Source organism: Lampetra fluviatilis, chromosome 11, assembly GCF_964198595.1.
Source record: "Lampetra fluviatilis chromosome 11, kcLamFluv1.1, whole genome shotgun sequence".
NCBI classification, from domain to species: Eukaryota; Metazoa; Chordata; class Hyperoartia; order Petromyzontiformes; family Petromyzontidae; genus Lampetra; species Lampetra fluviatilis.
Window position 1 is genome coordinate 10739720 of NC_136285.1, and position 23243 is coordinate 10762962.

A 23243-nucleotide genomic window follows, 5' to 3' on the forward strand; every position below is an offset into this window, starting at 1 on the left:
GATGTCATAAGGGCTGCGGAGCTGCTGGGCTATCGCGGGACCTCGTGGCGCAACGGTAGCGCGTCTGACTCCAGATCAGAAGGTTGCGTGTTCAAATCACGTCGGGGTCAATGTGGGGAATTTTTTTTCCAACTTTTTTTTCTCCACACCCATCTAAATGTATTTTTTGTAGGTTTTAAAAAAAAAACATGTTCATATCTGGCGGTTAACCAGTCGCAAGTGTCGTTTTGAATTGGAAAGAAATGTGGAATTTTGCTCCCCCGACAAATGCGTGCGGACATGTTCATGAGGCTGTGTTTGCTGATGGTGATGTGAGATCTGCTCACTGCCCAGGCGAGGGCGCTACTGGCTTGTATGGTGACTGAATTAACAGCCGGCGATAGAGAGTGAGAATATTTATCGGAATCAGAATATGTATTTGTACTGGAGGAATCCGATGGGCCTTACAGCTATTTTTCACAGATGCCCAGTAGGTTCACATATCGAGGGTGGCATCTGCTGCACGAAAATTCAGGTGGCAGATTTGGAAGGATTTGGTCGGAGTCTTACGTAAATATCCCTCCAATAAAGGGAGATCAGCTGTTCGCCTTGGTAGTGTTCTCGAGGTTTGTCAACTGCGTGTATGAACATTGCAGGTCACGTGCATATACATCAAATAGTGATGGTCATAGTACTGAGCCCCCTACTACGAAATAAATGATAGGACCCTCTTGAATAAGAGTTGTGAGACTCAGTGAGGCTTTCCTGGATCAGAAATTGTAAGTGATACTGGTAGGAACCTCCTGGTTACACCAGCCCACAGGGGATTATTGTGTCCGTCCGTCGTGCATCCAAAATGGGAGGAGTGGGGCTGGGTGGAGAGGGGAGGGTGGGGCTGGGTGGGGAGGGGCTGGTCACCCCGTGGTGCCCTTATAAAACTCAACGTTTAACCTACTCACGTCGGCTTGTGCCCCACCCTCACAGTCGGGCATATTTGCGGAATACACCACGCCGCCGTTGACCCTGGCCATTGACCGAGCAACCCAACGTTACTACCAGCTCCCTCCGCAGGAATGTGTTAATAGTAATATGCACTCGGTGAATGTTCATGCTGCCAACAGCACAGATTATTTTTTCAAGTGTCACCTGAAACATCCGTTCCTGGGTCGTAACATTTTGCGTAAACATTCCACCAAAAATTCGAGGGTTCGCTTTCATAGGTTATGGTTTTATCTTGGCTCTGAAAGGTCTATAAACATCCCACCACCAAGGGTCTTGTGTTTTAGATGTTTGGCCAGAACCAATGTAATGAATATTCTGTGTTGTGGGAGGGATTTGGAGCACTTCTAGAACACCCACCGTACATACGATAAGATAATCCTCAAAGGTACACATGGATGTGTTTTATAAACCTGCTTGCTCTACTCCCGTCTGTTGGACATCTCGGAGCCTAGCGGATTTGGGAGAATCACAAACCCTGTTTTATCGGACCACCAACCCATGCGTCGACCTCCGCTTGGCCAGTGACGCTGTTACTTGCACCGAGAAAGCAAAATCTAACGACTGCTGGTCATCCCTCCCTGCGCCTGTTTCATTTAAGTCGGGCGCGGGGACTCCCTCCCTTTGGCAACAGCCGCTACCCCTCGCTGGGGTTCACACAACGCCCCACGCCTCTGGGAATGGGGGAGGGGGACACGAGGTGCTGCTGATGTCAGCACGCCGACAGCTGTCCGCCCGTGCTCGCGCTACCGCGGTGGATTAACTTCGGGCGACAGCAAGCCCCCCTTTTGCGTCGGCTCTTCGGCGGAGGAGGAAGAGAGGGGATACGCGTCGGTGGCGGTGGCGGCGGCGGAAACAATGCCGGGCTTCGCAGAGGACCCACAGCTGCTGACGAAGGAGAAGCTCAAGCGTGAGCTCGTGGCGCACAAGGTGGCCCTGCCGGCGGGAGAGCACAAGAAGGAGGTGTACGTGCGGCTGTACCACCGGCACGTGGCTCCGACAAGTGGCGCCGACTTCTCGAGCGACGAGGAGGACGATAGCGGCGCCGCGCCGTCGCTGCACGGAGCGGACGGCGTCTCGTCGTCGGATGGGGTCAGCAAGTTCCCCGGGGGTTGTGTTTTCTGCTCGGGCATCTCTTGCCGCCGTTTTGGTGTTGCTCTGCATGCATTTCTTTTTGTGGTCTGCACGTGAGTGGCACTTGCATAACGGCGTGCGCGAGCGAGCGTGTGCGCCGCGGGTGTACCGTGCCAGCCAAATTTAGAGCCGCGGTTTTATGTAAGTGTGTCATGTGACCTGTTGATGCGGTGTGCGGTGGTTGTTGGTCATTGCTGAACTAGACATGGGCGGGAATATTCTCACTGTCGTCTGGTTTGACGTGCGTGATATTGATTTTCTTGTGACCAGATCTCCCTGATTGTGCCCGATCATGTCGGATCGCGGATCGCAGATGCTAAGCAGGGTTGGCTACCTTTGCTGAGGCTGCAATGTAGCCAGGAGATGGTAGTACAGCAATGGAACCTTGAATCAATTTGTGTACATCTCTTATCTCATACTTAATGGGGTTTTTTTCTGGGTACTCAGGTCTCCCACCTGCCAAACACTAAATAAGGGAATTGGCCAAATTCCCAAATGAGCTTCGAGATTCCGTCAAACCTTCCTGAAGGGGGCATATTTACGATTTAATATAATTGCACGTGTTTTAAAGTAGCCGTATTGTCACTGACGAGCAGAAACGTATCAGCTCAAACTGTCAGAAAACATCTCCAGTGTGCCTTGTGCATGATTATCAAGGAATCTATTTTAAAATTCCAAGCCCTTTGAGATACCTAGAACTAAAATACGTTTCGAACATCTGATCTGACCTTGCATCAGAAGCACCGCTGTGCTATATCCAACAGCATTTGCTGCTCCTGCAGCTGTGTTCTGACCCAGTTTATGACGAATGCCACGTTGAAAGTGGTCATTTGCAGCAGGGGTTTCACTGATCTCGTGTAGCACTGTCAGCCGTGAAAAGCCACCGCTTGCGCCGCTGGAAGCTTGCCAGCCCGTGCAGGAGACAGAGCAGTAAATAACTAATTTCTTTAGAACTGCTTTTTCTGTTTTAGTTAGTTGTCCTTTACCCGCACCTCCTATTAGCACGGTTGGCTACGTACGGTGCGAAAGAAGTTTTAACATACATACTAAACTAATTTCTTGAACTGATTTTTTGTGTTTAGTTTGTTGTCCTTTCCCCGCACCTTCGATGAGCACGGTTGGCTTGGTATGGTGCAAAATAAGTTCTAAATACGTATTGCAAAATAAGTTCTACATGCGTACTAAGCCATCGGTGGGTTCCACCCGGCATAGGGTTTGAAACGTGTTCACCAGAGAAGTGAGGGAAGCTCACTTTTACGAGGAGCCGTGTCTATATATAAATGTCGTGGAATGTGAGGAGCCCGGTGGGACAGGTGGCACGGCTCCCTCGCACTCGCACGGGCCTTGGGTGGACATTTCGGCAGCCAAAGTTAGGCGCTGCATATCCTCGACACGTGCAACTACGGCCCATTGTCAATCCACTGCTGGATGAGGGCCACCCCACGCCGGGTGAATAACCAGGGTCATTTGACCGTGCTCGACCACGCTGGTCGGTGCGGGATGGTGAAGGTGGAGAGCATCGATGGAGGGAGCGTAGTACGGCACAACAATGGATTTTGCTGCACTGCTGCCCACCACGTAGTCCTACATGTGTTTGCGCTGCTTTCGTGTGCTTCATTGCTGTGCCTTGCTGAATTTGTTTAACTTTTTGTCGTTTTTGTAACTCGAGTGTCACCCTTGTACATATGAGACTATCCTGTTCTCTTTTGAGTTCTTATCTAGTTCAACAAAATAAACGGAAGCTTACAAGCAGCCGGCAGCTGTTCTTTTATGCATGGCCTTTGCCCATCCAAAGGCTTATCCAGGGTCAAAGCCTGCTTAGCTTCAATAGTCTGCAGAGACTGAGTGCCCACCGGGTGATTTGGTCATCAGTGTCGCCTCTTAAACCTGCTTTCGTTTGCTTTCTAAGCATTGGGCGTGCGTGATGTTTATCGGCTGGCTTTTGACACCTTTGCCTGCATGTGGGTGGATGGATAAGCTTTGAGGAATACGTTATTTGTTTGATCTTGGGGTGTTTTTCTGCCAACCCGACATCGATAGTCGCTGCGATCAAGCCTGCGCTTGCCAAGTTGCTGTAGTAGTGGTGCTGCTTGCATCATTAATAGCCGCGGTGTTCGTTAAAAAAAAACCGCCAAAAACCTGTGAAAAGGAAGGTACCATCCAGTTTCATGTTTTGAAACTTGGATTTAACTGTTATTTTGTCGGCGCATATGTTGTATAATTTCTGTAATTGATAACAAACTTAGACCGATAAGTTTCTTACTGTAATGTTAGTATTTATATCAAAACAATACTTGTGAAATTATAAAAACCAAAAACTTTTTCAATTCCATGACATCAAATAAAAATGTTTCTGCAGAGCTGAGTTGCTATTTTATTTAGTCAAATGTATTGCAGTCATTGTAGTTGACAGCGCATTAGCCCCGGGGCAAACGCGTACATTCGGTCGGCGCTAATTGTGCTCGCAGACACGGATGTTTGTAAAACTGCTGCTCATGCTTTACCGTTGCATTGTCCACGTGTGCCTGCCTTTGGCTCGCTGGTGGCAGCCCCTCATCGCTCGGTCTTTGCCTTGACGCCCGTGCTGTATCCACCACCTTCCCCACCTCCCCCCCCTGTGTTCGTCGCTGAGCAGGTCGGCACAACGAGTGACATGACAAGCAAGGTGGAGGTGGGAGGCCTAGACGTGGACGTGTCCTCGCTCTCCAACGCTGAACTCGCCAGGAAAATCAGGGAGTTTGGAGTCAGCCCAGGGCCTATTGTCGGTAAGCCTGAAAACAAACGCGCAGTGGCACCGTTGCGGTCGTCCTCGCAAGCAGCGGCGTTTTGGCTGGCCATCGAACAAAGACGGTTAGCGCATCGCGCGTTTTCAGACGCGCTTCTGCTGCTGTCTGAAACGCTCTTCCGATATTCGGAAGCCACTGGAGCTATGCACTTTTAAATCTATATTGAAAACTCATTTCTTTAGAACTGCCTTTTGTGTTAAGTTTTTCCATCCCCGCACCTCCCATTAGCATGGTTGGCTACGTACGGTGCGAAAGAAGTTCAGCATACATACGTATATGTAAATTCTAAACTAATACTATCTTTATTTTACCAGGTAAGGCCCATTGAGCTATATGGCGCTTTTTCAGAAGCAGCGTCGGTAGCTCAACGAAGTGGCTTATCATGTGGAATTTTATTGCAGCTAAATACTTTAATTCAATGTATCCGAAATACTGCCCAAATTCAGATATGAACTGATTACGTATTATTGTGGAACATTATGGATAAAAACAATATATATTTTAAAAAATAGTCCATCGGCCTATCGGCTTTCCAGACCAATGTTATCGAGCAGCATTTGTTTAAGTGAGCAAACTGTGGATGGGTTTTGACCTTTCTGCTTAGTTGCCAGATGTTATTGTCAAGAGCACTCTGTCTAAACGATGGGGCTTTGTTCAATGCAAAAATCTGTATTGTTTCCTAACTTTTTTTATACGTTTGTTGTGGAGCAGCATCGAGTAAAATTTAAATCTAGAATTTAGTTCCGTCTCGAAACACACACAGAAACAAACATTTCAGCAGATCAACTTTTCAGATACATTTTATCGAATAGAATTTGTTTAAGCGAGTACACTCTGAACCAGTCCCAACTTCTGGTTTCTCATCAGCAGTCCCAACTTCTGGTTTCTCATCAGCATACTTTTAGTTCTTTCGGTAAAGTCACGTAGGTAAAAAATGAAATTAAAATTAATAAAAAAAAATCACAGTGATTTTATTTTTTATTAAGTTCAGCATACATTAATAAAAAAATAAAAACAATAAAATCACAGTGATTTTATTGTTTTTATTTTTGTATTAATTTTTATTTCATTTTTTACCTACGTGACTTTACCGAAAGAACTAAGAGTATGAATCCTTGCAGTCACAAAAGCTTCAAATCTAGAATTCTCAACAGCAGTCATGCCTGTTAAATGAACGAGTAGAGAACCCGTTGGTCTGCAGCAGGAAACAAGAGAAGACGGTTGTCATTTTCAATCTCTTCTCTCAATCCTCCTGTGATCTCGGAGCACTAAAAGTATTCTGCTTCTTTACATAATACAATTACAAGGTAATATGTATTGTGGAGTTAGTTTGTTTATATTCTGGCGAACGAATGACATGCATAGAAGAAGAAATTGAAAAGTTTGAGCAATTTTAAATTAACCATATCAGTCTCTGTTTTCGTTACTCCCACCTTTTGGTGTCGCTATCTATTATGAAAATTTCAGAACTTTTTCCGCCAATTCAACTCAATGTTTATTTGTTACGCTGAAAATCCCGTGTAGCCACTTACCCAGGTAGTTTCGGTGGCAATGGCTCGCAGCCACTCACAGCAGAATTATTGTTGAGGGTGGGGAGTCGCCCAGCCAGCAGCTAGCTAGGAGACTCGAGGTATGAATTGTAATTTTTCTAGACGTATGATGCTGCTGACAGTGCCTAAGCGAGTGGGGCAGTGCGCCCAATCTCCTCCGCTTCCGACAACCCAGGAGCACCGAGTTCGGGGCTTCGGTCCTTAAAATGTCTGTACCCTCCGCCCTGCTTTGTTACGGTTCTTGCCGTTTATACTGGGCTCTTTTGTCAAATAAAAAAAACAATTAAAAAAGAAGTATGATGCTGCTGGCGGGTTGTCAGACGTGATCATCGAAATGTGGTAACCCACCACACCCCTCTCTCTTTACCCCTCTCTCTCTCTACCCCTCTCTCTCTCTCTCTCTACCCCTCTCCCTCTCTCTCTACCCCCTCTCCCTCTCTCTCTACCCCCCCTCTCTCTCTACCCCCCCCTCTCTCTCTACCCCTCTCTCTCTACTCCCCCTCTCTCTCTACCCCTCTCTCTCTCTCTCTACCCCTCTCTCTCTCTCTCTCTACCCCTCTCTCTACCCCTCCCTCTCTCTACCCCCTCCCTCTCTCTACCCCTCTCTCTCTCTACCCCTCTCTCTCTCTACCCCTCTCTCTCTCTACCCCTCTCTCTCTCTACCCCTCTCTCTCTCTACCCCTCTCTCTCTCTACCCCTCTCTCTCTCTACCCCTCTCTCTCTCTACCCCTCTCTCTCCCCCAACCACTGGCACCGTTGCGGCGCAGCCACGACGCGCAAGCTCTACGAGAAGAAGCTGCTGAGACTGCTGGAGCACGGGGACGCCGCCCCATCCACGGCGGCCGCCGGGAGCTCGGGCGTCAACGGTAGCCTGCAGACCGATAACTACAGCGACACGGAGGAGGACGAGGAGGAGGAGACGGCAGAGGGTGAGTATGACGATGATCGCGTTGGGGCCGCGGTGACTTGCAGCCTGTGTGCAAACTTGTGGCACTCTGCTGTGAAATTGTATTTGTTTGTCTGGCTCGGTTGAATTTGTTCACGGATTTATTTCGTTGTCGCCGTTGTTGTTGTTGTTGTTAGTTTACGAACAAACTGGAGAAGTAACCGAAAAAGCGATTCAGACATCTTTCCGGTCGCCCTTCACAGCGCACTCTACCAAGGTCTGTATGCAACTCTTAACGATAACAAAACGTACATACGTGTGTGTGTGTCTTTGTGTGGTTAGCGTGCTGCGCTACGAATCCGGCGACCCGAGTTCGATTCCCGCTCGCGGCCAACGTCGGTTATGAATATATTAACTGGTCCTGGGCCTCCCCTAGGTCGACTCGGCCTCAAATGACTTCCTTGCTCGGTCATAAACATCATCGCCACTCGGGAGACAAAGGCGATCGGGCATGGTGCTGGACACCCACCCCATTGCGTGCCATGCCAGCCTTGATAGTTGCTCGCTAACAGAACTTGCCCCAAGTCTGTCAAGGCTATACAGGCGATCCTCTGTCTCTGTGTGTGCACACCATATTTTCCAGATTGTAAGACACGCTTCATTTTCCTGTATTTTAAACCCAAAAAAGTTGTGGTGCCATCTCTTGACCCGGCAGCTCTGCGCCTGTGTGCCATCACATTTGCATAACCATATGGCCACAGGACACAAGTTTGGGGGGGCGCGGTGCGTCCTTTACTGTCCGGAGCGTCTTATGATCCGGAGACTCCTGTAGACACGGCAAGATTTTACCACCCACAGAAAAGCCGGAAGCTGGATTGCTCCCGCACGTTGGCACCGGGAGTAGGGGTGATGCCTAGGCATTGTGACCGCCTGCCCCGCACGGTGGCACCGGGGAGGGGGCGGGAGAGTACTAGCCTTTGCGACCGGCCGCACATTTTTCTTGCGGAGCTCACGTACCGTGGCGCTTTACTGGTTTCACACAGGCACACGCTTCTCCCGGACCGTCGCAGGACAGCCCCGCGGGGAGGCTGGGTCCGGTGTCTCTGCACCGGCAAGCCATTGTCCATCAGAGGGCTCTGGCCGTTAGCGGTGCTGATGCCGACATAACACAAGTGCGTGCGGCTCCCAGCTACCTCGCTCTTGCTCTTGCCTTTCAGGAGATTCTCACCACTCTCTCTTTGTCTCTTGCACTTGGGTCTGTGTGTGTGTGTGCGATTAGCTGGTGCGCTGGGGATGGAAGAGTCACAGCCAAATCTGTTTTGCTATTTGAACACGGGAGGTCACAGCTTCTGCTCGAATTTCGCCCTTTTTACCTGTGGTTTTGTGTTGTTATCTGCCCGAGGTTTGGGCACGGTCTTACAGCGCTGCAAACTCTTTCTACTTTTTGCCACTTTATTGGGGTTGTTTTTTTTGGGGTGCACAAATGGTGTGAAGTACAGTCGGCAATCTCTCCAAGGCTTCGTGGAAAAAAAATTGATGACCCACGAAATCTAGCGGGCAGATTGATTGGATGGAAAAAGTGAAAAGTTAAGTTCGTTGCATGGCAATATATGAGCATTCCATTGAAGCCAGTAGAAATTATCTTTGTAAAATATGAATGGGGGTTATCAACTTTTTCCAGAACACACCTCGGTTGATTGCAGAATATGAACATCCAAGCATTGGCAAAACTTTACACGAAACTATACGGCCTAGTGCAGTTTTTCGGGGTCTCCGACCTGAAGATCTGGAACGAGAGTTACCAGCTCACGTTCGGGACCCATCCCTGAGCCTGAGCTGGTTTAGCAAGGGACTTAAAACAATGTTGTTCCAAAGAGCTTGCCACGTGCAAATAGTGCGCATAAGTGATGGACTGCACTCGTAAGAGGGCACAATAAGAAATGCTCAGACCTTCTTACTTGCTAAGCAGTGTCGAACCGCATGAGCCTGCCAATAAAATAACTTGCGAAGATTGCGCTAACATTAGTATCTTGCGAAGAATGCGCTGAAATGATCAAATTGCGAAGATTGCACTAAATTAACAACTTGCGAAATATTACGCTAAATTACTTGCGTGCTTTCCTGGCCGCAAGCGTAGTCGTCCTCGCGGAGGGTTTTGATTGTCACCGTTGTCTCTCTCGCGTGCTCGCTCGCACGCGCACGGTGGTGGTGGTGGTGGTGGTGAGGGGTCGGCATGGGTGCAGAGGTCGTTGAATCTTTGCAGGAGAGCACCCCGTGCATGATGCGGCAATGGAGCTTGCAGTCCACCGGCCCGGACGACAACGTTGACTTCTCTCCGGTGACTGCGTGAATGACGGCTTGCTTGTGCCGCTGTGCTCCCACGGTGGCGCTCTCTCACCTCTCTCTTTTCTCTTTTCCCCACCTCGCCCGACCCGCTCACACTTCCTAACTGCGCGTGGTTTATATTTCCAGCAGAGGTTGAAATCTCGTCCCTCCGTATCGTGAACGGCGTTAAGTTATTTTGTTTGTGGTCTAGAATTGGTTGTGTTCGCTTCCGGAAACTAAACTTGTCGTCTGTTTTGAATGTATGTATGTTGAACTGCTTTCGCATCATACGTAGCCAACCGTGCTATTTGGAGGTTAGGGGTGAAATGATGTGTCCATTCGTCGATTTAAGAGAACAGTAACGGCAACGACCATTTGGATTTCTCGTGTCAACATGCGATCGCATCTCAAGACGCTGTGCGGAAAAGTACGACGCGAAGATTCCCCCATGCCACTGTTGGAGCCACGGCAGGGTTGGGAAGATCGTGGATAAACATGCATCCCATCGCACGCGTCGAATCCGACAGTCTTTCGCGTCTTGTGCATGTCGTTTGCAATGGGTTGATGCGATTCCAGCGGCTGCTGTTGGCCGCTACGTTCACCGTCGTGTTGAAAAGATGATGGCTTTTTATTGTTGTTGTTTTTGGAATCGTGTCCCTGAATCTTGCCATTCGGTCAAATCCCTGCCCGGGCAGCGGGTTACGGGCGTTGAATCATCACGCACTCCTCTTACTTGTGAATGCCATGACGTTTCATTGCCACTTGCAGTAAACGTTAATAGACGAAAAGGGGTACGCGTCACGTGTTTAGCGTGGCGTGGAAACTGGATGGGCAACTGCAACTGTCCGCTTCCCCAGTTTGCTGGACAGTAGGCAGCAGTGCGGTAGCTCTCCATGAGCCACTTTGGCTGTTCAACCATGGCCCCTGTGTCTGCTTACACACCCCCCCCCACAACTCCCAACTCAACTGCACAAATCATTCCCATGCACCTGGATTAAGACCCCTCATAATGATTTGTGTTGCTTGGCGAGGACATTACCGTCACTTGGTAGGGGTGGCACGCGGTGGTTAGCCCAGCCACCGATTGCTGGTCACGGCTAACATCAGTTGGCGAGTGACGTCTGAATCAGTCCTGCCCCATCCACACCCACCCCCTTCACCCAACCCTCACACGCCTAGTAAGGTGAAGTATGGTTTAATATCCCCCCCCCCCCCCCCGCCATGGTCAACACGGAGTGGGCAGTGGGTTAACAAATAGCTCCGAATGATAGTAATTACCATCGCTACCACTACTCCGGCACCAGGTGGCGCTGCTTCACCTCTGTGGAGGGGGATGCCATGTTGTGTGTGGGATGTTCATTTTATTTCTCCACCCCCTGAAGGATGTGGAGATGTTCACCAACTCGGCCTCCCGCAGGGAGACGCAACGGGAAAAGGTCGCCATCGCGATGCCCATGGTGGGTTACGGCGTTGCCGGGCACGGCGAGGGGGGAGGGGGGGCGCGGAGGGGGGGCGCATGTTGGGTAGAGTCACGTGACCTTGCGCGCCAAGTCTCGCGCTTATTGGAAAGCACTGCAGATAAACGCAGCGGTTAAGTCGCTCGAAGAGCCGTATCGTTTCGGTGGAAAGGAACGGAGGACGTTCAGTTCAGTGTTACCAGGCTTGTGTAACTATTCGCTGTGAGAAATCGATTGTGAGGACTGCGATACCTTGCTTCAAGAGAATCACCTCACCGACTGAGGTCAACTCAGCCCGGATGTATGTATCTCAATTCTGTCTCTCATTCAGTGAGGTTTCATTCTTCACATAGACCCCACGGTGCTGTAATTAGCAATGGTCAAGTCAAGAAGGTGTCTTGTTCTTACTCGGCTTATTCTGTTATTGCGTATTGTTCAGGAGCCAAATGCCAATGTCGGTGTGTGCTTCGCCATGAGAGAGAGGGCTTTTCTCTCTCAGATTACCGTGGTTAGCTATATGGTCCAAAGTTAGTTTGGGTTGCATGGCCACAATCGCTCGACTTTGGCTTGTCTTGAGTTTTTCATTCATGGAGGAGATGGTGCTGCAAAGCGGCCCGTTGATGTGCTGATGCGGTTGATGGCTACGCCAGGGTCTTGGGGGATTGTCAAAGCCAGGAGGTGCGATGTTTGGATCTCGAATGAGAGGTCTTCATTCTGGACGTTCGCATTGTTCTCACTTCGCCAGCGTTCTTCCGCATCCAGGCGAGATTCTAGGATGGTGACAATGACTTTGAGTTGGTGGCGAGGTTCATTGTTGAGGTTTTGGTTGATGGGCAGGTGGTTGTCATTTGCAAGAAAACGTGTCAACTCCTTTGCGGTTTGCACGGGTCTGCTGCTATTTGATTCTGATCAACTCCTACGCCAACTCTGCCGACCGTCAAGTTTGACGAGACCAAATTTGCAGGCGACCGAGGACCATTGTTCGGTCTGCGCAAACATTGTATTACATGCGATGAAACTTGGATCAGAAGCACGAGCGTTGACAACAACAACAAAAATGGAGCGGAAGGTGAAAAGTGCGCAAAGAAGCGTAGGAATTACAGCGAGAGACAAAAAAAATATTTAATCGGGGAACAGACACAGGTGAAAGTCGGCTTGGGCAGGACATCGCTTAGAAGGCACGGCATCCGGTGGTCGAGTCTAGCAACGGAGTGGCAGCCAAACGAGAGCACGCACAGCGATGGAGTGGTGAGATCGGCTCGTGCGCAGGAGGCCACGTGGACCGACACGTCACATGACCGCGAGAGATGCCGACGGCTTGGCTATGCCTGCGTGATGCAGCAGTGGGGATAGTACCCTGGCTGATGGTGATGATGATGAAGAGCGGCTTGTAGGATAGGCCCCGGCTGAATTGTGTAGTGCTTGTTGCGCACGCGTGCTCAGCTGTCTGAGGGCCTGGAGCAGCAGTTGACGGCAGCAGCGGCCTGCGCCGTGCCCGGCAGCCTCTTCCCTCACGGTGGCACCATTTCGCAGAGGCCGTCCATCAAGCAAGACGACCGCCGCTTCTCGTCGGAGTGGGAGCCTTGGTTCTCGGCAGTAATTGCACCGCCCTTGCCGTTTCTCCTACCAGTTCCGCGCCCGCCCAGGAGTCGTACTTTTCCCGAGCTCGCAGCCTTGCATGCTGAACCTTCCGCTTGCTGAGCAGCAATAGGGTTTTTCCACGACGTGGCGCTACTGCGATTAGTATCGGATGGTGCAAGGTCCACGATAATCGCAGCAATCGTCCGTTTATATCTGTCACGATCGTCGTGGCTCGTTGACATTTTTCTTCCGCGACGAAATATTTACGAAATAACGAATTAAAATTCACAATAATAATAACTTCTACTAATTGACGGCAAACGTGCGCTTAGAAGCGTTAAGATTTTGAACTTTTAGCACTTTGAAGGCTTAGGAGAGGCTTGCATCGGCTTGCCGTGTGACGCCGGCGCTGTAGAAGGTGTCGCAATTATGTTGAGCGATCATCATTTAAATAAATGATGCTAATTTAATTCATATTTGTTTCGGTATCGAATGTGAGTTATGATTTTGCGGAGAGGATTCCACAGCATAGGGTCACATGACACGCTGCTTTTGTTGACTGAAAACTGGCGCACAAATAGGTGTATTAGCTTGATGGATAGATTACATTTTTATTAACAGTTGAGAGCCCAAACAGACGAACAAATCCCTCAAATTACATCGGTTAACTATTGGCAATAGGTTAGTTCGTTTGAGTTTTGAAGAATATCCTTCAATGTCAATTCTGTATTTTTTTCAATATCCCATTTTAATAACAACAAAACATTTTAATCCAAGGAAGCGACCTGGCACGTATTTGGAAAGCGTGTTCCAACAGGCCTTAAAACGAGGCTTCAAACTACCTAATGCATATCGGCATCAACAAGTTTACATTTTGTGAGCGAACGTAGATTTGTGCCAGTACTATAGGGGCCTTCCACCAGACCGCCCTGACCACTGGACATGTGTATAGGACTTGAAGGCTTCCCAGCCGTAGACAAGAACCTCTTGTACAATTTTATTGACTTTTTATAGACTCACATGGCCACACCCCCCACTCCCCCCCCCCCAATCAAGACATTGTAACTATATTCTGGCCAAACAAATGAGTAAAGCAACATTTCTATACATATGTACGCAGCTTTATATATTACAACAATGCATGTACTGATGATCGCTTGCATCCCGCGCAGAAAGAAGATTTTGTGTCGGTGCGGGCCCGGAAAAAGCCCGACAGTCTAAACGTTTCCCACCTCGTAGATCAGGCGAGTACTTGATGCTTGCACAAAAGGCAACGGGGGGCAATGCTGACCAGTGCGCCCGGGCCTGTTCCCATCTTGGAAGCTAAGCGGGGTTAGAGCCGGATAGTGATTGGATGGGCGACCCCACCGTGTGTTACGACGGGTATCGAGGGTGGCCAGTGGGCCAGTGCAACAAAATCCTGTTGTACTGTACGTCTATACTCCCATTCATTGTTGGACTGTGCTTCTGTGCTCTGCTTCCAACTTTGATGGCCCCCCCACGCTCGCCAGCGTTGTGAATTGCGGTGAAATAACGAACGGCCCGCACGGCGTGTGGAGGCCTTCTTCCAGCAGTGGATTGACAAGGGGCTGTAAATCTACACTGGCATTTCATGGTGGCATTGCTGTAGCATTAGCCATCGTCTCAATCAACAAAGTGGGAGTACCGCCAGGCTGCCGTAAAGCAAAGGTGTTGGGGGGGTGGGGGGTTTGAACTTAGGTAGAGGCTGGACTCAACTTTTCTTTGTGTTTTTTGTTTCCTCCCGTCCGCTCGCCTTCTTCATCGCCCCCCACAGTTTCGGAGCAAGAACATTTCTCCAATAGAATGTTCACTTTCCAAGAGCGATTCCGGCGAAGGGCTCTGCGAGCTGGACACGGCCATGATGCAGGTTATGTCCTTTTAATGCGAGCTCCCCCGTCCCGGCTTCCCCCTCTCCCGTTGATGGCGGCGGCGTCGGCGGCGTCCTGACGCCTGACCGGCGCGTTGGGGGGCAATGGCGCTTGCTGACGTTGTCTAACCTCCCTGCAGGGAAGATCGTCCGAGAACATTGCAGCGACGCAGGAGCGCAGACAGAAACGTGCAGCTCCTTGCACCCTTAAAGGCCAAGGCCGCCAGAGCAAAAACATTGCGGTACTCTCGCTCGGCCTGACCGTTCACGCTGTTGTACAGCTCTCCGGTGTGTTTTCGGGTCGTGCCGCACGTGGCTCTGGGAAACGATGGGCCCGAGGTTTCGCCGCCAAGAGAACGGGAGCTTCTTCAGGAAGTTCTGAAGGAGCTCCCGAGCACGTGGTACGATCCGAACACACGCCGCGAGGGCTCTTGAGTTGTTGTTTTACGACGTTTTTTTTCTTCTTCGCACAGCGGCTTCTTCGCGTGTGTCCTGTCTGCACGTGCGAGCGGTCGCGTCACGTGGGGCTTATTTTCCCGACACGGTGGAGGGGGAGTTTCTTTTGCTTCCGCGGTCACGCGTTGCACAAGCCGCGGCGGCGATGACTTGGGGTGGGGTTTTTGTTGCCGTCGAGTTTTCCCGCTGACGTCGGGGGCCTTCCCGTGGTCCAGGCCGTGCGTGTGCTTGTGCCTTGGGAAGGGCAGAGCTGGGCACGGCCAGGAACGAGAAGGTGTGGGGGTTTGGGTGCCGAGTAACTCGAGCCAAAACTTTTCACATAGATTCCTAAATGTGCGCAACGGATAATTTGCTCCGACAATTGTAAAACGCGCCGCGGTTATGTTCGGGCCTGTGATTGCAACATGCTGCTGTGCGCTGATGCCTTATTTCAGCTAATATGGTTTGCGAGTTTTTTTTCCACGTTGCTGTATGGCCCTATTATTTTTCGCCGTAGCGCATTGCTCTCGTATGGTGTGCCCTGCGTAATGTGATGCGCGCGTCACAGCTTGGAACGCTCAAGTTTTTTCATATTTCCTTTGTGCATTACAGCATGACCGTATCACCTCCCCCGTACGTGCCCCAATCTCGTGAGAGCTAGGAAGCTAAGCAGATCTTGGGCCTGGTGGAGAGGTGCTTCGTAGATGGGTGACCACCATGCACGGACAGGTTTTCATAGCTCATTAGACCTCCTTTGCCACTACCAAAATATAATTATAGGGTTTTCCCCCTTTTTTTCTGGCAACAAAATAAAAGGGGGAAAACCCTATTATTATATTTTGGTACTGGCAAAGGAGGTCCAATGATGTAGATGCTCACCCCGAGCCCTCATTACTTTGATAGTGCATTGTCTTTGAGCTGTACGCCTTTTGGCGTCCTCTGGTCGAGCACCAATTGGGTCGAGGCTCAAAAGAAAGCCGTCCTTGGTGTGTGGACCAATCAGTTTCAAGGACAATGCATATATTATCATAGCGTGTTTTTTGTTTGCATTTAGACTGCAAGTATTGTGGTTAATGCAGACAAGAATCCTTGTAAAAAGGTTTCATTTTTGTCGCCAGAAAAAAAGGGAAAAACCCCGATTATTAGGTTTTCCTAGAGTTGCGGGCAATGCAGCAAGATCCGCTGTCGTTCTGTCCTGTGTTTTCCACACCTCTACTGCTTACACTAGCCCGCATTTACTGGCATGGCGAATTACACCATTGGAACCTCATTTGCCAGTAAAAAATATGATAATTGTTTTTTTACCCTTCTATCTGGCAACAAAACTGACACCTTTTTTTACAAGGAGTCATGTTTGCATAGACCACAATACCTGCAGCCATAAGTTGTGCGCCTTTTGGCGTCATCTGGTCCAACCCATGTGAGACTAGGCTCTAAGGAAAGCTGTCTCGGGTGTGGACCAATCAATTTCAAGGACAGTGCATATATTATCAGAGTTATGTTTTTTGTTTGCATTATGGCTGCAGGTATTGTGGTCTATGCAAACATGACTCCTTGTAAAAAAGGTGTCAGTTTTGTTGCCAGATAGAAGGGTTAAAAACCAATTATCATGGTGAATTACGTTCAAATAACTCCCACGGCCCACACACATGGCATGGTGAAGCCCTCGTCCGGCAGTGGGTCAACACAAAGGACTGTGCGCGTGTGAACTTCGACATTCATAGGTGTGCTGCATGCTAACGGCACTTGTATGTATGTTGAACTTCTTTCGCACCGTACGTAGCCAACCGTGCTAATCGGACGTGCTCCCCAAGAGGTCTGGTACAGGCTACACGGGAGGGATCTGTGGTCAGGGTTGAGGCCGGCCTACCTGTGTTGGCGGAGGGACCACTCTGCAGGTGTGCCCTGTGTAATCCTGTGGCTGTTGTCTCCGTTGTTGTCTCTTCAGGACTTGAAGCTTGGTGGAGGCAACGATGCAGACTTGTTTATTTCGCCATCGGGAATAAGGTGAGGCGCTGCCACACGTCACGTTTTTTTTAGTTTTGCCAACGAATGTGATGTTGAGTTTCGTTGCGCAATTGCCTTCTGGCGCTTATCGTCATCATCAATCATCAATCATGATCAATCCACTGCTGGGTGAATGTGTTGTTGCCACCTCTCGTGACCCTACGATCAAACAATCCACCTAACGTCTGCAAACTAACCGATTTCATCGCTCCCATATCCTCGGTGTACGTACTCTCGGATGCGTCCCATACCTTACCTGCCACTCCGTAATTATTAATCGAACATTGGCTGTCATCTCTCTGATCGATGTGTCCTGCTGCCAAGCCCCATGTTACTTTTCTCAATCGTACGAATGATGACATGAAAGCTGCCTGTGCCCTCGAATCCACGTGTTTTTGTTTTTCCTCAATGTATTTCCAAGCATAAATCTCTCTTACTCTTGCATTGCCCTGCATGGCAAGTCTCTCCCCTTGAAGGTGAGACTCGTGGTCGCATGTGGCTCTCGCCTAGTTCTATGAATCACTTGAGAAGCTCACAGCATGTGCCGGCATTAACGAGGGCAATATCAGCCGTCGGTGCTAAGAGCCTTGCGACACCACTCGTAAGTTTGAAGATTGAAGAAATTTTCACAATTGTTTAGGGGGTGCATCGATTCGTCGATGAATATCAGTTCTTTAAGCTCACGGTACATGCGTCGAATTGATTCGCGCAAGAGTCTGCTTTTTAATTCGTGTCCATTGTAAGTATGGGGTTCTTGTTCTCCCCCTGAAGCAGCAAGAGTCTACATTGGCTAAAACGTAAACAAAAAATATTGATACTTTTATTGAATCTTGGCTGCAAAATCATCGCCGGGGAGATGTAACATTTCACCTCTCGTCGTGGTTGTTGCCGTGATCCAATTTTTTTTCATTCCTAGCGCCGACGACAATTAATATTTGCTTGGGTACATTTTAACCGGAACTCTTAACTCGGTCGATTCGGCGTATTTGCAACGTTGCCGCGTCGCCGCAAAAATGTGAACGGGCGAGGTGCTGTGATAAGTGAGCACACTCAAACCCGCGCTTCTCCGTAAGCGCCCCGGTGGTTACCGGGGACGTATCAGAACTGTGCCAAAGGGTATCGGTGACGATGCGTGAGCTCGTTTTAATAGTCTTGCTCGTTCATTCATAATCTTTCAGCAGTGATGTCACTGCCCGTTTCTCAACTTCCCCAGTGCGTCCGCGACAGACCGTGCCGAAACGTTTGGTCGCACGCGACCGCAAGTGGGGGGGGGGGGGGGCTCTCCGTGAACTTTGCTCCCGTTCTCTCGCTGTGCGTAACACGTGTGCCCGTTTTCAGTAATTTAGTTTATTTATGGTTCCCACTTAAAGGGACTTCATGCGTACTTTACAAAATGTATTAGATTTTCACAGCCCATCTTCTAATCAACTGCTCAACCATTGCCCTCCTGCACCGTGTCATTGGCCATGGGGGTTGTTTGACCATACTTCACCACGCTGGCTCGTGCTAGTTGAAGGTGAGGGGGGGGGGGGTCCCCAGGACAAGTTCAGATATCGCTCACCGCTCGTGTTTGCCTTGGCTCGGGTTTATAGCACGCTCCGCTCACCACTGTGCTACTGCCTCACCGCACACATTGTGTTACCTTCTTTCGTATACCTATGTATGTAGAACTTTTTTCGTACCGTACGCAGCCAACGTTGCTAATTGTAGGTGCGGTATACATGGCTGAGTGCCAAATCCGTGTTAGAACTTGGCACGTAATGATGCATCGGTCAGACGGTTTTGAATACTCATGATGGATGCATGCATTCATTAATTCGTATACGATTTGATTATTTTCCAATCGTACACTCCCATGTAATGGGTTCCTGTGACCCCTGCAGCCAACTAGAGGTGCTAAATTGGCCACTGTTTAAAAAATAGAAAACTATTTTTAAAGTAAATTGCGACCCCCACCCGTAAAAATAAATTGACAATGAGTTCACTCACAAGGGGCACGAATCGCCGTCACGTGTCTCGCGGGAAGCAATTACGCCAAGCGTCATCGGCTAGCCTCGTAAGGTCGTTTACTATAATTGTTATCACTACTACTACGACTACCCGTTCGTTATTACAGCCGGTACCGCGAGACGGGCGAGGCGGAGAACTGTGAAGCGGAGAACGCAGGTGCAGATTAAAGAGACCTCGCCATTGACTTTTAAGACAATCAAATGAGTGTGAACAGGACCCGTCGCTCGATGATGCTGACATTTAACCATATTTTATGACCTTGAGGTAACCCTCGCAGATGTTTTGCACTGGTTCCATCGTTGTTTGGGATCATCGGCACAGCGTCGTATCCCCTGCCACCAAATGCGCTTAGGGGGTGGGGTGGGGTGGGACTGCATCAAAAACAGTCCGACCGTATCATACACTTACACAGGTACACAGGATGAACAAGTCTTGAGTAGTTGGCTACCCAGATGAGCGTGAGGTGGTGTCACATGCTGTTTGCAACCCTGAGGCAATCGTGGAAATTCCACGTTCGTGTGGCGTGGGCGAGTTGCCCAATCGACCAACCGATGCTGACGTAACAAAAAAATAAGTGTAACTTGTTTTGTTCGATAATAATCGGGTTTTTCCCCTTTTTTCTGGCAACAACACTGAAACCTTTTTACAATGATTCATGTTTGCATCAACCACAATACTTGCAGTCAAAATGCAAACAAAAAACATACTATGATAATATATGCATTGTCCTTGAAACTGATTGGTCCACACCAAGGGACGGCTTTCTTTTGAGCCTCGACCCAATTGGTGCTGTGGTGAATGCAGACATGAATCCTCGTAAAAAGGTTTCAGTTTTGTTGCCAGAAAAAAAGGGGAAAAACCCCTATTATATTTTGGTACTGGCAAAGGAGGTCTAATGACGATTGTATTGTTCGCTCTCACGATCTGACGGATTGCGCGCTGCGCAGCGTCGCCGCACATGCCACCCTGCCAGACACACGGTCAATACAGAAGTCACTCTTGGTCTCAGAGGGTGCTTTATCATCGTCATTATCGTGAGCCAGGGTCTATCCGCTGTTGATGAAGGCCTTGCTAAGCCGTCGCAGTCCCTCTCGCGGTGCTGCGATGCCACAGGCCATCTCCTGCCATCTCCTGCCATCTCCTGCACACGAGCCGATCGCGTGGCTCCGTCTCCGCTGGTCTTTCTCTTAAGCGTCTTCCCTCGTTTGGCTGCCAGCCCCGTCACCAGTCTTGTCCTGCTGCCTGTCAACCATCGTAGCAATGTGTCCTGGCCAGGCCTACTTGTTTTCCAGTGGATTGAACATGATGATGATGATGATGATGACGACGGTGGCGGGCGACCCTTATTGAGCTCTCCCGTCTCCACAGCGCCACTCGACGGCGCCCGATCCGCGGCTGCACTCGGGACGGCTGGGGCGGCTTCTCCCCGGACCTGGCGTCCAGATCGTCGTGCGACCTCGGCGCCTCTCCCATCTCCCGCCCCCCAGGGCAGGGCTCCGTCGCGGGACCCGTCCACAAAGCGGCCGCTTCCGGGCCAGCGGTGGCGGCGGCGGCCTCTGTGCCCGTGTGGGCGCGGTTGGTCGCCTTCGTGGTGGCGTGCGCGTTCATCGCGCTCGTGTACTACGCCTTCGAGGAGAACGTCCACTTCTCCGGCTCCTTCGACGGGGCGGCCGACGCGGCAACGGCGGCTGCTGCGGTCGGCGGGAACGATGGCGGCGGAGTGGCGATGGCGGAGTGAATGTCGCCCCCCCCCCCCCCCGTTCATCTTCCTGACCTCCTCCCCCCACCCCTCCCGTGCTCATCCGTTTAGAAGCGGCTGTGAGAGAGGAGGGGGGGGAGGTCGCTTTGAGATGGAAGTCTCGGTATCGAGGGAGGCCTCTGAGGTCAAGCAACTACATTTGACAACTTCAATAAAGTAGTAACCGGCTTCGTTCAGTGTTAACGTTATACCTAACATAAATAAGATGCATCGTTGTGGGTTTTTTGTTAGTATCCACATTCACAAGGCAAATGCACATGCCTCTTGCATGTCTGCACGTGGGCCTGTTGTACCACGACTGGTCATATTTGGCGTCGACATTTCAGAAGCGGGCACCCTTCACCCCCCCCCCTCCCTTGTTGCTCTGAAATCACCTGGCGTCTTCTAAGCGCCATTTGGCAGTCTTGTCCTGCTGCGAGTGAAGCGGCTGGGAGGCTGTGCGCTTGGCTGTGTGCGTGCAGCCCCCAGAGGGGCCTTGCAGCGCCGAATGCAGTCGAGGTATAACAACTGCATCGATCCGCCAATATTGATCCTTCAGCTTGTACAGAAGCGGCATGCATAAACAATCAATGTTTTTCAATTTGTGTTTTATGTCATGGGTTCACGTGACCCCCCCCACCCTCCTGCCACCGCCTAGCAGCCACCAGTGGCCGCTACATTCAGCAAAGTGCAAAGATATCGATTAGTTAATCGAATCGCGACAATGAATTTCATCGTTGGAGTCGTATACCGCCGCAAATACGCAGAGTAGCTCGGGGGGGTGGGGGGGGGGTACCGTGGGAGTCCATTTTCAATCCTTACAAGTAGCGCTACGAGTCGATGCGGAATCGCAGACGGGCTCGGGAGAAGAAAGTCCGGGCCTTCCCCCCCCTCCCCCCCGCCTTGATTTTCCACTCGTGACGGCTTGCGAACCCATTCAACGCTTAATCCCACTGAGCTCTCGAGAAAGATCGCGTTTCTGCAAAGTGCAGTGCACCGGTTCTGCAATGCTCGAGTGGCACGTTTGTCGCCAGGGCCTGTGTTTGTCGACTTGTTGTTTTGGACGAGTCCCACAGTGTTCTTGCAGCAGCAGGTCGTGTGCCAGGTTGCGAACGTGGTTAATTGGAAGGAAGCACGTTATTTATTTTGGCAGTGGTAGGTTTTTGTATGCGTTTCATAGTTATTTCTTTGGATGTAGTTTTCGTTGTAGTTGTGTGCTTCAGTGTTTGATAACATTTGGTAAAGGTTTCACAGGGTTGCTGGTTTATTTTTCTCAATTGATCCAACACGGCAATTATCATTTGATGTAGTTACATTTTTTTCGTCATTCAGCTCCATCACTGTTACCCACATTGACCTGGTTATTGGAGTAGGACAGTGGCTTAATACTGTTATAACTTATAGAGTGTGTGGAGCATATCATTCATAATTTACAATGACATTGTTTGTGTGCTCCCATTTCATTCCGTAATGCACCCCTCCTAATGAAATGTGCTTTTTACGTACCACCTGCTTCATCGCGCTGACTGCTAAAGCGTGGCGTGACCACGCATCGCGTTCATTCTCAAGCTCTCAGATACCTGCGTCGTATGCGATCGGCGAGTGCGACTTACCCCAAAAGGCACAAGTGGCCGCTCGAATCGCCAGTGTAAAACAATAATCCTCAATTTAAATGACAGAAGTTGTGACGATTCATCATCAACTCGTTATTACCTGGACTGGGTGGAGTTTAAAGTCACGCTTTTCTTAGCAAAACAACATACACCTTTGGTGTTGAATGCAGGTGATACAATATGGGTGGGGAATGCCTATACCCCGTTACCTCCTATGAGTATATTCATAGCTTCTCAAAGACCGGGGGTATAGGCAATTTCTGCCCGTGCGATGTTAAAACAGTTAATGGGAGTTTTAAAATATTAAGGCTGTACTTTTGGGGGTAGCTTGTTTGTGTTGATGTTGTACATGATGCCTTTTTCGATGCTTTTTGTTGTTGTCACCGCATTCTAAATAATTTTATATTAACGTGTAAGGGAGTGCGCACACGCAGACACACACACGAGTGGAGTTGTCACAATTTGAGCCATACATTTCAACGCAAGTATTGTTTGATATTTTGAACTTAATAAATTGTACGCAGTTAATGTTTGAGTTGAAACGACGCCACATTTTTTTTCGTCTCGCACTTGCATTTTAACCTGTAATCAAATCACCGAATGTGCCCGATATTTGGCAGTGCCGCAGAAGCCAAAGCAGAACTGCGCCTGGATGATGCTTTTGGATGGGAGAAATCCGTACACAGCAGGTGTTATAGGCTACGCTACGCTACGTTATGGACAACAGAGGGCAGTGCATCATCACCACGATCCACGGGGGCAGATGGCTAGTTACAATCGGGGAGATCGCCTTTTTTTGGGCAGTACAGTCGAGGAAATCCCATTGTACTGTACCACGTGTCTGTCCCCTGCATT

The 23243-nt window shown here is 49.7% G+C and overlaps 1 protein-coding gene and 1 non-coding gene across 2 annotated transcripts; both read left to right on the forward strand.

Moving 5' to 3' along the window:
• On the forward strand, positions 1-22942 carry LOC144934798 (uncharacterized). The gene is made up of 14 exons (XM_078860964.1): positions 1-82; positions 1580-2070; positions 4748-4877; positions 7216-7377; positions 7532-7611; positions 8378-8506; positions 9598-9672; positions 11042-11116; positions 12560-12712; positions 13870-13941; positions 14493-14585; positions 14726-14827; positions 16969-17027; positions 20406-22942. Exons 2-14 carry the CDS (start codon positions 1837-1839, stop codon positions 20773-20775), a joined length of 1734 nt encoding a protein of 577 aa, XP_078717090.1. The 5' UTR covers positions 1-82; positions 1580-1836; the 3' UTR covers positions 20776-22942.
• TRNAW-CCA (transfer RNA tryptophan (anticodon CCA)) lies at positions 39-110 on the forward strand. Its single transcript has one exon. It is a non-coding gene; the product is annotated as a tRNA-Trp (tRNA).
• Positions 22943-23243: the final 301 nt, after the last annotated feature.